Source organism: Microcebus murinus, chromosome 2 (genome assembly GCF_040939455.1).
Source record: "Microcebus murinus isolate Inina chromosome 2, M.murinus_Inina_mat1.0, whole genome shotgun sequence".
Lineage (NCBI taxonomy): Eukaryota > Metazoa > Chordata > Mammalia > Primates > Cheirogaleidae > Microcebus > Microcebus murinus.
Window position 1 is genome coordinate 34,452,202 of NC_134105.1, and position 13,306 is coordinate 34,465,507.

The 13,306-nt window shown below is 37.2% G+C and overlaps 1 protein-coding gene and 1 non-coding gene across 9 annotated transcripts in view; one reads left to right on the forward strand and one right to left on the reverse strand.

The window, feature by feature from the left end:
- Positions 1-13,306, forward strand: part of MAST2 (microtubule associated serine/threonine kinase 2) — a 200,525-nt gene that overhangs the window by 68,007 nt on the left and 119,212 nt on the right. The window contains exon 1 of one of the 8 annotated variants that reach the window (XM_012776051.2): positions 6,416-9,637. The exons of the other annotated variants lie outside the window; for them this stretch is intronic. Within the exon in view, the coding sequence (XP_012631505.2) occupies positions 9,599-9,637 (39 nt within the window). The 5' untranslated portion in view covers positions 6,416-9,598. Of the gene's footprint in view, positions 1-6,415; positions 9,638-13,306 lie in introns of those variants that run through there. 8 annotated transcript variants of the gene reach the window in all.
- Positions 12,349-12,455, reverse strand: LOC142869718 (U6 spliceosomal RNA). Its single transcript, XR_012918292.1, has one exon. It is a non-coding gene; the product is annotated as a U6 spliceosomal RNA (small nuclear RNA).

Consider the following 13,306-nt stretch of genomic DNA (forward strand, 5'->3'; position numbering starts at 1 on the left):
ACCTCCAACTCCTGGGCTCAAGCAATCCTGCTGCCTCAGCCTCCGGAGTAGCTGGGACTATAGGCATGCGCCACTATGCCCAGCTAATTTTTTCTATATATATTAGTTGGTCAATTAATTTATTTCTATTTATAGTAGAGACAGGGTCTTGTTCTTGCTCTGGCTGATTTAGAACCCCTGATCTCGAGCAATCCGCCTGCCTTAGCCTCCCAGAGTGGCAGGATTACAGGCGTCAGCCACCGTGCCCGGCTATATCTTTAATAGACTTTTAGATTTATCCTTTAAAAAATAATGGGGAAAACGAAACCTATTCTAAAAGTAGAATACAAAGGGATACAAAAGTGTTTTTCTGGTTTTGGTAGGTATTGGGAATCTTTTCTGTTTTGATGGTGTAAAACTTAATTGTAAATGAAAGACATCAAAATGCTATTAATTGATTTTTCCATCCTAATTGCTTATAATTTTTGCCTAGATTTTTAAAAATGGCAGAAATTTTTGTAGTTTTATCTCACTTTTTTCCATTTGACCTCTCTTAATTTTCAGCTCCACTGCAAATTAATTACCTGAGCTGAGCATTACTGAAATTGCTCCTGGCAAACAGAATTAATGGACTATTTTTCTAAGGGGGCACAAAGCTCCAAATACAAAAGTCCCTGAGATGTATGGGTGTCTTGGGAACAAATGCATATATATAGGGAGATAGTAAAATGAAAATGTAGGGATTTAGGCTTGTTTATTTATTTAATTTTTTATTTTGAAATAATTACAGACTCATGGGAAGTTGCAAAAACAGTAGTACACAGAATCCTATGAATGCTTCACCCACACTTCCCCAATGGTGTAATCTTAAATACAGCTGTAGTACAATATCAAAACCAGGAAAATGACATTGGTACCATATCACTAACTAGATAATAGACCTTATTTGATTTTTCACATGTACTTGTATATGTTTGTGCTTGTGTGTATACAGTTCTATACAATGTGATCCTATGAATAGATTTGTGTAATGTCGACCACCACAATCAACACGCAGAACTGTTCCGTCATTCAAAGGAACTCCCTTATGCCATCCCTTTATATTTGCACTCCCACCCCTGTCTCTGCCCCTTGCAACCACTAATCTGTTCTCCTTTTCTGTGTGACTACTATATAAATGGAACCATACAATATGTAACCTTTTGAGATTTACTTTTTTCACTAAGCATAATGTTTTTGAAATACATCTAAATTGTTGCCTATATCAAATAGCTGCTTATCGTTTTTTGCTGCATTTAGTATTCTATTAAGGGGTTATACTATACCATTTGTTTATCCATTAATATTTTGCTGTATTGGATTTTGTTTTGAATCTGCATCACTGGTTATATATATATATGTGTGTATATATATATATATATTTTTTTTTTTTTTTTATTTTGAGACAGAGTCTCACTCTGTGGCCTGGGCTACAGTGCCATGGCGTCAGCCAAGCTCACAGCAACCTCCAACTCCTGGGCTCAGGTGATCCTCCTGCCTCAGCCTCCTGAGTAGCTGGGACTACAGGCATGCGCCACCATGCCTGGCTAATTTTTTCTATATATATTAGTTGGCCAGTTAATTTATTTCTATTTTATAGTAGAGACAGGTCTCACTCTTGCTCAGGCTGCTTTCGAACTCCTGACCTCGAGCCCACCTCGGCCTCCCAGAGTGCTAGAATTACAGGCGTGAGCCACAACGCCCGGCCAGATTATAAATGGTATTGTATTTTAAATTTTAACTTCCACATGTTTGTTGCTGCTAAAAATATGGTTCATTTCTATTTGTTGATCTTGTGGACTGTGAGTTTGCTGAACTTATTTATTGGTTTATGAGGTTTTTTTGTAGATTCTTTGAGGTTTTCTACATAGGCAATTGTGTCATCTTCAAGTAGGACAGTTTTAGTTCTTCTAATCTGTTTGCCTTTCTTTTTTTTTTTTTTGAGACAGATTCTCACTGTGTTGCCTGGGCTAGAGTGCCGTGGCGTCAGCCTAGCTCACAGCAACCTCAAACTCCTGGGCTCAAGCGATCCTTCTGCCTCAGCCTCCCGATTGCTGGGACTACAGGCATGCACCACCATGCCTGGCTAATTTTTTCTATATATATATTTTTAGTTGGCCAGTTAATTTCTTTCTATTTTTAGTAGAGATGGGGTCTCGCTCAGGCTGGTTTTGAACTCCTGACTTTGAGCAATCCTCCCGCCTCGGCCTCCCAGAGTGCTGTTTGCATTTTCTTACCTTATTACTCTGGCTAGGATTTAGTTATTTTAAATACTTAACTTTTGTTCTGGAAGTGGTGACTTCATGAGCCTAATTTGAGACTAGCAAATGCTAGTTTCACTCACCTTGTCTTTACAGTTTCAGATCTTTGGCATCTCTGGGACTTTAGAAGTTAGTTTGGATTGATCTTGAATATCACTGTGTATTTTGCTCCAGCTGAAGGCAGGAAGAGCTCTCTGTATTCTGAGCATGTACACAATCCAGTACAATTATTATTGTCTCCCTTGAGTGTGAGTTTCTTAAGGGAGAGAGAGTTCTGAGGATGCAGGGCCTGGTACACAGTAAACTTCTGATTAGTAATTGTTGAACAGGCCGGGTGTGGTGGCTCACGCCTGTAATCCTAGCACTCTGGGAGGCCGAGGCGGGCGAATTGCTCGAGGTCAGGAGTTCGAAACCAGCCTGAGCAAGAGCAAGACCCCATCTCTACTATAAATAGAAAGAAATTAATTGGCTAACTAATATACATAGAAAAAATTAGCCGGGCATGGTGGCGCATGCCTGTAGTCGCAGCTACTCGGGAGGGTGAGGCAGGAGGATCACTTGAGCCCAGGAGTTTGAGGTTGCTGTGAGCTACGCTCATGCCACGTCACTCACTCTAGCCTGGCAACAAAATGAGACTCTGTCTCAAAAAAAGAAAAAAAATAACAATTGTTGAACAAACAATTAAATGAATAAATGGAACCAATGTGTGGCTTCTTCTCATGTAAAAGAGATCTTAAGAAAACCTTTTCTGACAAAGTATGCTGTAACTCAAGTTGGATTGACAAATGGGAAGTTATTTGCAGTTGCACATGTAATTTTGACATCAAACATTTTGTTTATTTTCTTCTCTCCTTTTACTTGCATGTCTCCAGATTCATGTTTTACCAATAAGATACTTTATTCTTTGAGCATTACATGTGATTTGGTTTAGTTTGGTTTGCTACTGGATATTAAAAAAATATGTTCTGTCTTTTGAAAAGATATCATTAGCTAATTGGTTTTGAGTTAGGATAATTCTAAATTTTCTGTCAGAGTGAAATAAATAAGGAGGAGGAAATATTGAGGAGGAGCACAGCAACATCAGTCCTGGAACAATGTTTTGTATTTAAGTTGGGAGAAGGTAAGCCTCTAAATCTGGTTCTTTATTGAGTATGCTTGAATGTATGTCATGAGGGCAGTAGGCTGGGCTGGGGAGTAGACTGAGGTTTCTTATTTTAAATAATACTTTAGCAAGGGATTCAATACCTCTTTCAAGGCCTGGCGCAGTAGCTCACGCCTGTGATCCTAGCACTCTGGGAGGCCGAGGCGGGCGGACTGCTCGAGGTTAGGAGTTCGAAACCAGCCTGAGCAAGAGCGAGACCCCGTGTCTACTATAAATAGAAAGAAATTAATTGGCCAACTAATATATATAAAATTAGCCGGGCATGGTGGCGCATGCCTGTAGTCCCAGCTGCTCGGGAGGCTGAGGCAGAAGGATTACTTGAGCCCAGGAGTTTGAGATTGCTGTGAGGTAAGCTGACGCCACGGCACTCACTATAGCCTGGGCAACAAGCGAGACTTTGTCTCCAAAAAAAAAAAAATACCTCTTTCAAGTATTCATTTTGTCTTAATATTAGCATAGCTTTTTATCAGTATATTTAATATCTCAAATATAAAATTTGCTTGACAAATCCCTCCCAAATTTCTGTTCCTTCCCAGTTTATTTTTCTTTATTGCATTTATCATTTTCTAACATACTGTATATTCATTTTTTGTTTGATACCTATCTACACTTGAATGTAAGCTCCAAGATTTTCATATATATGTATTTTTTCTCATTAACAGCTGTGTGTCCAGAGCCCAAAATGGCACCTGGTACATAGGGGATACTTAATTTGTGGAATAAATAAATGAAAGGAGGATGATTTTTAAAAGATAGTGGTTTCTGTGAGGTTGGAATGAGGAATCTTAAGCATAAGCCTAGGCAAATTATAAAATATGGTTCGTGTAGGATATCAGGAAAATTATTACCTTTTTATCTCAGGAGCATATTTGTTGTCTATGAAAAGGCCTTTCCATTTGCAAGGAATTTTACCTGAATCTCCATTTAAACAATAAGCAACAGGTCTGATTTGTGGCCTAGTATGTGATCTATTTTGGAGAAAGTTCCATGGGCTGCTGAGAAGAATGCACCCAAATATTTATGGCAGCACAATTCACTATTGCAAGGATGTGGAAACAACCTAAGTGCCCGTCAATTCATGAGTGCATTATTAAAATTTGGTATATGTATACAATGGAATAAAACTCAATTATAAGAAACAACAGTGATCTAGCACCTCTTATATTTCCTGGATTGAGCTTGAGCCCATTATCCAAAGTGAGGTAACACAAGATCGGAAAAATAGGCTCCACTTGTACTCGCCATCAAATTGGTACTGACTGATTTACACAGTGGTGCTCACATGGTAGTAGTAATCTCCAGGGATGGGGGGTTGGAGGGGTAAACTCGCAGCTATAGGACATGGTGTGCATTGGTGGGGGGAAGGGCAGGCCTCTAACCCCCTGCTAAGGAGAGGCAATGATATAAAATGTAACCAAAATATTTGTACCTTCACAATATCCTGAAATTAAAAAAAAAAACAAAAAACCAATAACAAAGAATCCTTTATTGAGAAGCTACCATGAACTGTAAATGTTCCAGATGCTGTGCTTTGTGCTGGGTGCAGCAGGACCCCAGACTGTGAGAGGCCTGGTGAAAGTCTCCTCTGAGACTGCCACAGAACTTAGATTTTGTAACAAAAGTCAATTTTTTGTTGTGCTTACCTTGGCTTGCTTACCACATAAAGACCTTATAGCTTTCCACATAGGGTTAGTTATAAGATACTTTATCTACTTTCTGATAAATGAAAGGATAATTTATATTGAGAAGATGTATAGATGCAACCTATCCTGAGAATTTATGTATTTAATTTTGTTTATTTCTGTTAAGATGTTCTTTTTGCTTTTATGTAGTCATTGCCTGATAGTCCTCTCAATACTAAATTAACGTCTAGTAGAGAAGTTGATGAAAATATTTCATTCATCCATTCTCGGACAAGAAACCCTGCTCTGTTCTATTTAGTTAAAGCTGCACATTCTAGCAGGAAGTAATGGGTTCAAATTCCTACTATACTATTTCTGAGCAGGTTATATCTCCTTCCTCAGTCTCAATTTATCCAGTTATAAAATAAGGGATTTCAGGTAGATTAGCACATCCATTTATAAATCAAATTTATTTGAAGCAAGATTTAATATGTATATGACTCATTAGGGTAATTTTTCTTAGCAATACTTACGTCTAAAGCCTTCCCTTCCTGACTACTATATCTGCTAACCTCCTAATTATTCTTCCTGTTTCATGTTAGATGCTATTTTCAGGCATGAATTTCATTATTCCTCCCAAGTTCTGCCATTATTTTTATTACCTTTATCCTCAGCAACCATGTAAATCCTCCCAATATCCTGGCACAGTTGTTTGACCTCATGATCATTTCTAGTCCACTTAGGTCTGTGTCTGATCGTATCTTTGAAATGTTCCTTTCACTAAGATTGTAACTCTAGTTCACCTCCTCACTACAACCTGATAGATTTTTAGCTTCCTCATTTAATTATTCTTAAGGCATACTAGTTCTCAGGCTTATTGGCACCTCTGTTACATCCTTCTAATTTCTTCCTGTCCTTTAATCTTTACTTTTTTCCCTTTTTAGTTTATATTCCATGGTCCATTAACTTTTGACTCTTTAGTCCATGTCATAAATCATTTGTGCCGTGTTTTGGTCAGTCCCTCTGGTAAATCTGTCTGGTGAGACTTTGTGTTTGTGTTACTGTAGTCCACTAAAGAGAGCACACAATGGAGCAGATTGTTGGGCCTGTAAAATTACGAAGAATAATGCCAGTCTTCAACACTGCTCACCATTCCTACTTTTTCTTTAGCGTATGTTATTCTTTACATTATCTCTTTCAGCTTTTCTTTGCTCTTCTCAAATCTCAGAATCTCCTTGTTCTCTGATGATTGCCTTATTCTGTAGAGAAAATAGCTACAATTTGGAAGCTTCTTTCCCACTAAAGTTACAAATATTTTGTTACCTATACCTGCTTTTTCTTCCGTTACAGTGGAAAATGTATTTTTCCCCCTATCACTGTAAATGCTCTGAATCCCATTCTTTCCTTTTTAAGAATAACTGTTTTTTAAAAAGAAGTTGAGCTGTGAAGGGTAGAGAGTTAAATAGAGGCTAGAAAATTTGTCTAGATCTGCCACCTTTGTTTCCTCATCTCCTTGCTGCATTTGGGTTTCTGCTCCTACCATCCATACACTCCTGAAATTGTTCTTACAAAGGGCACCAGTGACTTCCAAGTCAGTAAATCCAGTGGGTGTTCTTTAATGCCAGGCCTCTAGGCAGATTTTGTTACTGTTCAGCACTTCCTGGCCACTCTTTTCTTGGCTTCTTTAATGGCATTTGCAGTCTTGCTTTTCCTACTACCTCTCTGGTTACTCTTCTTCAATCTCCTGCAATTTAATCAGTAATTACAAATATTATGTAATATTACACAAAGGTTTATTATCTTAGAAGTATGCAACATTTTTATGAGTTTTTAATAACAAAACATGAAACTTTAAAGAAATCAGGTTGTGGCAGGAAATTTTGAGCAGATTACACACTATTCTGTCAGTTACTGAAAAAGGTTAGGAAGCATTGATATATGTTGTTAAAATGATTCTTTTCAACAACCTTATAAGGTAGATGCTGTATTCCTGTTTAACCACAAAGGATTTGAGATGAGGAAGGATGGGATGTGTTCAGGAAACAATGCATTGTTCTTTCTGGTTGGAAGGCTAAATTACAATAAGGTAGTAGTGAAGATAAAATCTATCGTTCTTTGTTATGGGGTGCTTCAAGTATCAAGGGTAGAAGTTTTTTCACTTAATTTTTTAGATAGTGAGGACTGGTTGAATATTTTTAAGCTGTGTGCACTTTAGAAAAGGGAACCTTTCTTGGCCAAAGGCTGATAATCCCATAACATTAGTTTCAGTGACAAGAAACTAAGTCAAGTGGCGCTTCCACTGGAAGCCTTTTTGTAGATTTCCCAGTGTAATGAATTGAGCCCTTTTTGACATTCCTATAGCACTTTGTCATACCTCTGATATAGCTCTTGTTACTTGTATCATAATTACTTGTTTGTATTTGTCTTCCTGGTTGGATTTGAGCCTCTATGGAATAGAATTATTAGTTTATGGGTAATATTGATCTTGGTAATCTTTCTCCATCTGTATCTCAGTGGTTGGCATAATAAATGATTCCTGCATTAGTAATTGAACAAAGAGTTTGAATTTTGAATCTCTGGTCTGAATAGCTTGTCAGAATGTATCATATTTAATATTCCTCTTGATTACATAGTTGAATAAATTAGAGACCACTCCTGCTTCCTCTCTGCTGATACATATGTTTTAGTTAAACCAATTTTGATAGAGAGCTTATATGACTTTAAAAGTCTGTTACTTTGGATGCACTCATATAGTATATAGCATACCCTATGCAAATTAGCTGTCCGTTCAGGTTTTTTGTTTGTTTTCCCCATAGACATAATCCAGCTGTTAGTTGTTTAAAGCAGCAGATGGAAGAAGGAATCCATGGAGAGGTGGATTTATTAGCTCTCACAATAAAAGACCACACTGGTTGTACTAAGGATTAGAAGATTTCTACTGAATGAAAGGGACATGGATCCTGCTTTCTTTGCTATTTTCATCAGTGTGGCAATCTCTTGTGACTACAGTAAGTTGTAAGGAGAGCAGAAAAAGATCTTGTAAATAGACTTTCCTTCGAGCCCCAGACTGTTGGTTGCAGCTGTCATAATTATAGGATGGGCAGCCTTTCTCCTTGTTGGGTGTAGACCGAATCTGTCTCATAGTTAAGGCTATATTTACTCCTCAGGGAGCATAACAGGCTGATTCAGGGTGCTTTATATATACCTCTATCTGTCAAATCAGGAAATTTTGATTAATATCTCCTGAAATTCCTTAGAGAGTGAATAATTTTTGCAGCATGTTCTATCATTTGGAGAATAATGATTATATTTAATGTATTTAACCCTCTTCCTAAAGAGATAGTGCTACTTCACTAACAATTTTTTTTTGCAACTTATTAGAAAGATCAGCAACTTGCCTTGCCTTTTCCCTATGTTTACTAAAATTCTTAACAATTATTATAAAGTTGGAAAGTTTAAACAGAGCTTATAGGATGTTTAAGTGACGGAACCATATCATGAGAATTATTCACTCTTGAAATCTAAGACGGTATATATTTTGAGCCATGAATTAAGAGACAAAAGCATCTTTAAATTTGGCTGAAGTCCTACTTTAAAAATGGCAAGTGAGTACATTTCTGAGATTATTAAAGCTTGAATAAAACTAGACTTTTTCATGCTGTGCCCTTTTAGAAATCTGATGGAATGGGGAGTGTTTCCTGTGGCAGCGCTATCTGCGATGAATAGATGAATGAATTTGTCCATGCTAAGAACTAAAAACACGCCTACCAGCCCCTCCAGGACATAAAAGAGCAGGGAAACCGACCTTAGCCATGATCTAAGCTCCTGAAGAAAGAGGTTTTCCCGACTGTCCAAGAAGTGAAGACCAGCTTATCTAGTGATAAAGAAACAAAAGAGCCTGTGACAGTATCGAAAGAATCTGACATTTGCTTTGTCTATACAAAGGATGAAAGGAATTTTGCCGATTTAGTCAAAACAATAACTGGTTTGAGTCTCAAATACAGGCATCAGAATAATATGCTTTCCTTTGTATTTCTGAAGAATTGTTATCTTTTTAAAAACGTAAGTGGAGTGGTTTTGTTTCTGGAAAGGAAAACGTGACATGGATTTTATGAGCTTAGTAGCTGTAGATGGAGACTCTCTTGTTTTGTTTGCCAAACCTTTTTAATAAGCTGTGAAGTCAGCATATCAAAGATCGGAATTTTTTTCCTGGGACCTTTATTCTTTTCTCAGTACTTAAAATAGTGTTAGCCAACAGGGTATGTATGGAAAGGAAAACAAATATAAAGTATTTCCCCTATTTTGGTGGTGATTCAGATGGGATGTATCTTTACTCCTGTGAAGAAAGACGTTACTCTGATGTGAGGCAGCAATTGTATACTTAGGCTGGACCGAGAGGGCTGGTTTAGTGGAGCGGTGGGTGAGTGGGCACAGCATGGTGTGCTGAAGGGATTGTTTGCCTCTTTATCCAGCAGCAAGCAGGCGCTAGGAGTTGACTGTCTGGGGAGTGGCTTTTTTTTGGTCTGCTATCTATTATGGATGATTCCAGTCTTCTGCGAAGGAGAGGGTTACAGGTGAGTAAAAGAAAACCTTTTTACTGGTCTACTTCCTTTTAGTGTCTTTTGAAAATGTACTGAACAGATTGTTACAATTTTATTTAATTCATTGGAGACAGGAGGCAGGGTGGAATGCTGCTAAGTTCCTCTTTATTCTTTCATGTACAATTATAATTAGAGGATTTATCTGAGATCTTGCTACTTTGGTGGAAAAATGCTGCCTGGGTTTATTTACATTATATTTAGTGAGTGGAGCAATTAAATCAGACCTAAGTGGGATGCAAGCCTAATTTTGGACATTAGACATTATTGCTGACAGATTGCTTACAGTGAACATATTCAGTTCCTGACCACCGTGCCTAGCTGTGCTCCCCCAATTAAGTCACATGTATCTGTAGCATATGTATGATTCCACACATAGTTTTAAGAACTTTTCTAAATTATCACTTTGCATATAGACATCCTGTCCACCTGTCTGTTATCTATTTATCTTAAGTCTTAGGTAGTTAGGCACAGCAAAAGGTATGTAACGGTATAACAGTGAGGAAAAATAGACTGACAATCTTCAACTGAGTTAAAAGACTACATGCCAAATTCTTTTAAATTTGATAATTAATTTATTCATGCTTTGGTTTTTTTTTTTTTGTTTTTTTTGAGACAGAGTCTCGCTTTGTTGCCCAGGCTAGAGTGAGTGCCGTGGCATCAGCCTAGCTCACAGCAACCTCAGACTCCTGGGCTCAAGCAATCCTGCTGCCTCAGCCTCCCAAGTAGCTGGGACTACAGGCATGCAATCATGCCCAGCTAATTTTTTCTATATATATTAGTTGGCCAATTAATTTCTTTCTATTTTTAGTAGAGATGGGTCTTGCTCTTGCTCAGGCTGGTTTTGAACTCCTGACCTCGAACAATCCACCCACCTCAGCCTCCCAGAGTGCTAGGATTATAGGCGTGAGCCACCGAGCCCGGCCAATTTATTCATGCTTTGTAAAGTAGATCATTTCATCTTAGTCTTATTAGTAAAGAACAAGCCAGCTTTTATTTAGTCCATCACAGAATGTTTTTGAGAATTGACAGTATAAAACACTGAGTAAATCAATCAATCTGTGAAGGTCTGGTCATGAAATGTAGCTATTTCTCTTGTTTTTGTTTATTTGACATTCGTAAAGCCCTTTTTTGTACAAAGCACCTATTATCTTTTTAATAATCATGAATTAACATTATTTTGGTTTTTAAAAAGTGCTCAAAAAGAAAATATATAGGATTATTAAGTTTAGACAAAACAAATTTAAACAAATTATGTTATTTGTAATTATTATTGTTACTATTTGTACCTCTTATTAATGGTGTAAACATTCAGAGTCCACAGGGAGCACCCGCTGAATCTTCATCAGGGTCTAGTGTGACTTAGGGTTTAAAAGTCAATAACATAAATTCCAGTGACTTATACTGATTTCTCTTGTTAGTACAGTTGGTCTGTTAAGATTTGTCACTTGATTTCTTGGGGGTATTTTGAGAAGTATTTATAAAGTGAAGTGCTTGGGAAGCCTCTCGTAAATAGTGATATGTATTCAAGTAGTTGCTAATTAAAAATGGCTGGCTCTATAAGTGCATTTAATTGCATTGCCTATTTATATCTTTATTTCTTTTTAGTTGCCAGGATTCAGAAAGTGAATTCTTTTTGTTAAGTGGGGAATGTTTTCATTTATTGTGCCCGTTTTGTGTTGAATCGATCATTTTCTCCGTGGTGACTGAATCAGTCTCCAGTATCTGCTACCCTGTTTATTGATGCCCTTCCTCTTGAGTCTTTGTTTCCAATTAGCAGGAGTTCCAAATTGCCAAATTACATAGCACTGTATGTAAATAATTTACATAAAGGGTATTTTCCTACAGCCTTACTTAAAAACAAAAAATTTTTCCCCAATTACTTTAAAGTTTGTTCTCCAGAAGACTGTGTTCAAACAATCTAAAATATAAATAATACTTGAAGAGCAGCAGTTTAGATTATTTGTTGTAAGTAGTTAAATTATAATACTGAACATTAAAAGTAAGTTTTAGATTTATGTACATAAACACACAAAAATTAAGGTGTGCGCGGTGGTGCAGGTGATCTACTTCAGATTAGAAGTTGAAAGTTTAAATGTATGTTTGGGCCTCACTAATTGCTTTTTGGTGCAGTAAGTTAGACTTAAACATTTTCCAGAAAATCACCCAAGGTTCAACCTACTTTGATCCCCCTAACTTTCTTTGCCAGGTTTCTTAGAAGGTGTCAGAATAGTAAATAGTGGATTTATAAGTTCCATGAGAGCAGAGATCTTGTCTGTTTTGTTCAAATTACAGTTCTACCATGTTCTAGCCATATAACCATGGTCAAATTTTGAAAAACTCTCAATGCTTCCATTTACATAGTCCATCTGTATATTGAGAGTAGACAATGGAATAAAGGGCTACCAGTTATTAGACTGTTGTAGTCAAAAAAGGCAAGAAATAATAACAAATTAGATGGGCTGATTGATAGCAGTGGAGGTGGTGGAGGGTTTTCTGATTGGCCATTTTTACAGCTATGTAAAACTTAATTGAGCTTCCTCAAGGACAGGTAAGGAGGTATATGGCCAGGCGAGGTGAATGGGTTAGAGTACTCTGAACTGCAAGTAACAGAAAACTTATACTTGCCTCCAAGTGGCTATATATATATATATATATATATATATATATATATATATAAAATTTTTTTTTTAATGGAACTCTTCACGAATTTGCGTGTCATCCTTACTCAGGGGCCATGCTAATTTTCTCTGTATCGTTCCAATTTTAGTATATGTGCTGCCGAAGCGAGCACATAAAGAAATATATTGACTCATAAAAATGGAAATCTAGAGGGTGGATGGGTTTCAGAGTTGGGTAATCTGGTGTCTTTGCTTGGCCTCATTGCTCTTGTCTTCTTTGTGTATAGACCCCCTTCTCAAGTTGGCTTCCTGCATGTTAGCGAAAGAGCTGTAGGGGTTTCAGGCTGCACAGTCATGCTTTACAACATCCCTAGGTCTTAATAGTAAAAGGACATCTGGGAGATTATGTGTAAGCATCTTTCCTTTACACTAGAAGAGCCTCCATATGGTATAAGAATTGACATTGTTTCACTTGGAAAGCAGCTCAGATCTGGGTCTGAATATGGTAAAAATTGGCTTTCATCTTGCTTACTTGTGAAGTATCTGCATTGAGAGACATTTGATTTCGAAGTTCTTGTCAATTGAAGGTGCTTTTATATTTGCCCTATTTCCCAACCAACATTATGGGAGATTTTAAGTTTGAAAGGTCAACTGACTAGCCACCATAAACAGGTTTTTTATTATCAACTCTCTTGGTGCCATCACTTCCACATTAAGTATTTGCCCATGAGCCAAATACAGTAATTAGTATTCTTTATATAGAGTGCCCAGTTTCCCAGGTTCTGAATGGAGAGTATTTGTTGTGCTGGTAAAATTATTGCCCTGAGGCAAAAACTAAACTATAATATTTTCCCCCTTTTCTGCCTTTCTTGTTGAAAAATGAGAGTGAGAGTACTTAAAGTGCCATTGTTCAGGGTTACTTAATTATTTTGGAGGATATATGATAACATAAATATGTACTGGGGAAGCATTAATGTTGATAAAGCTTTCTTGGGACTTTTTTAATTTGGAAATTTATGACTAT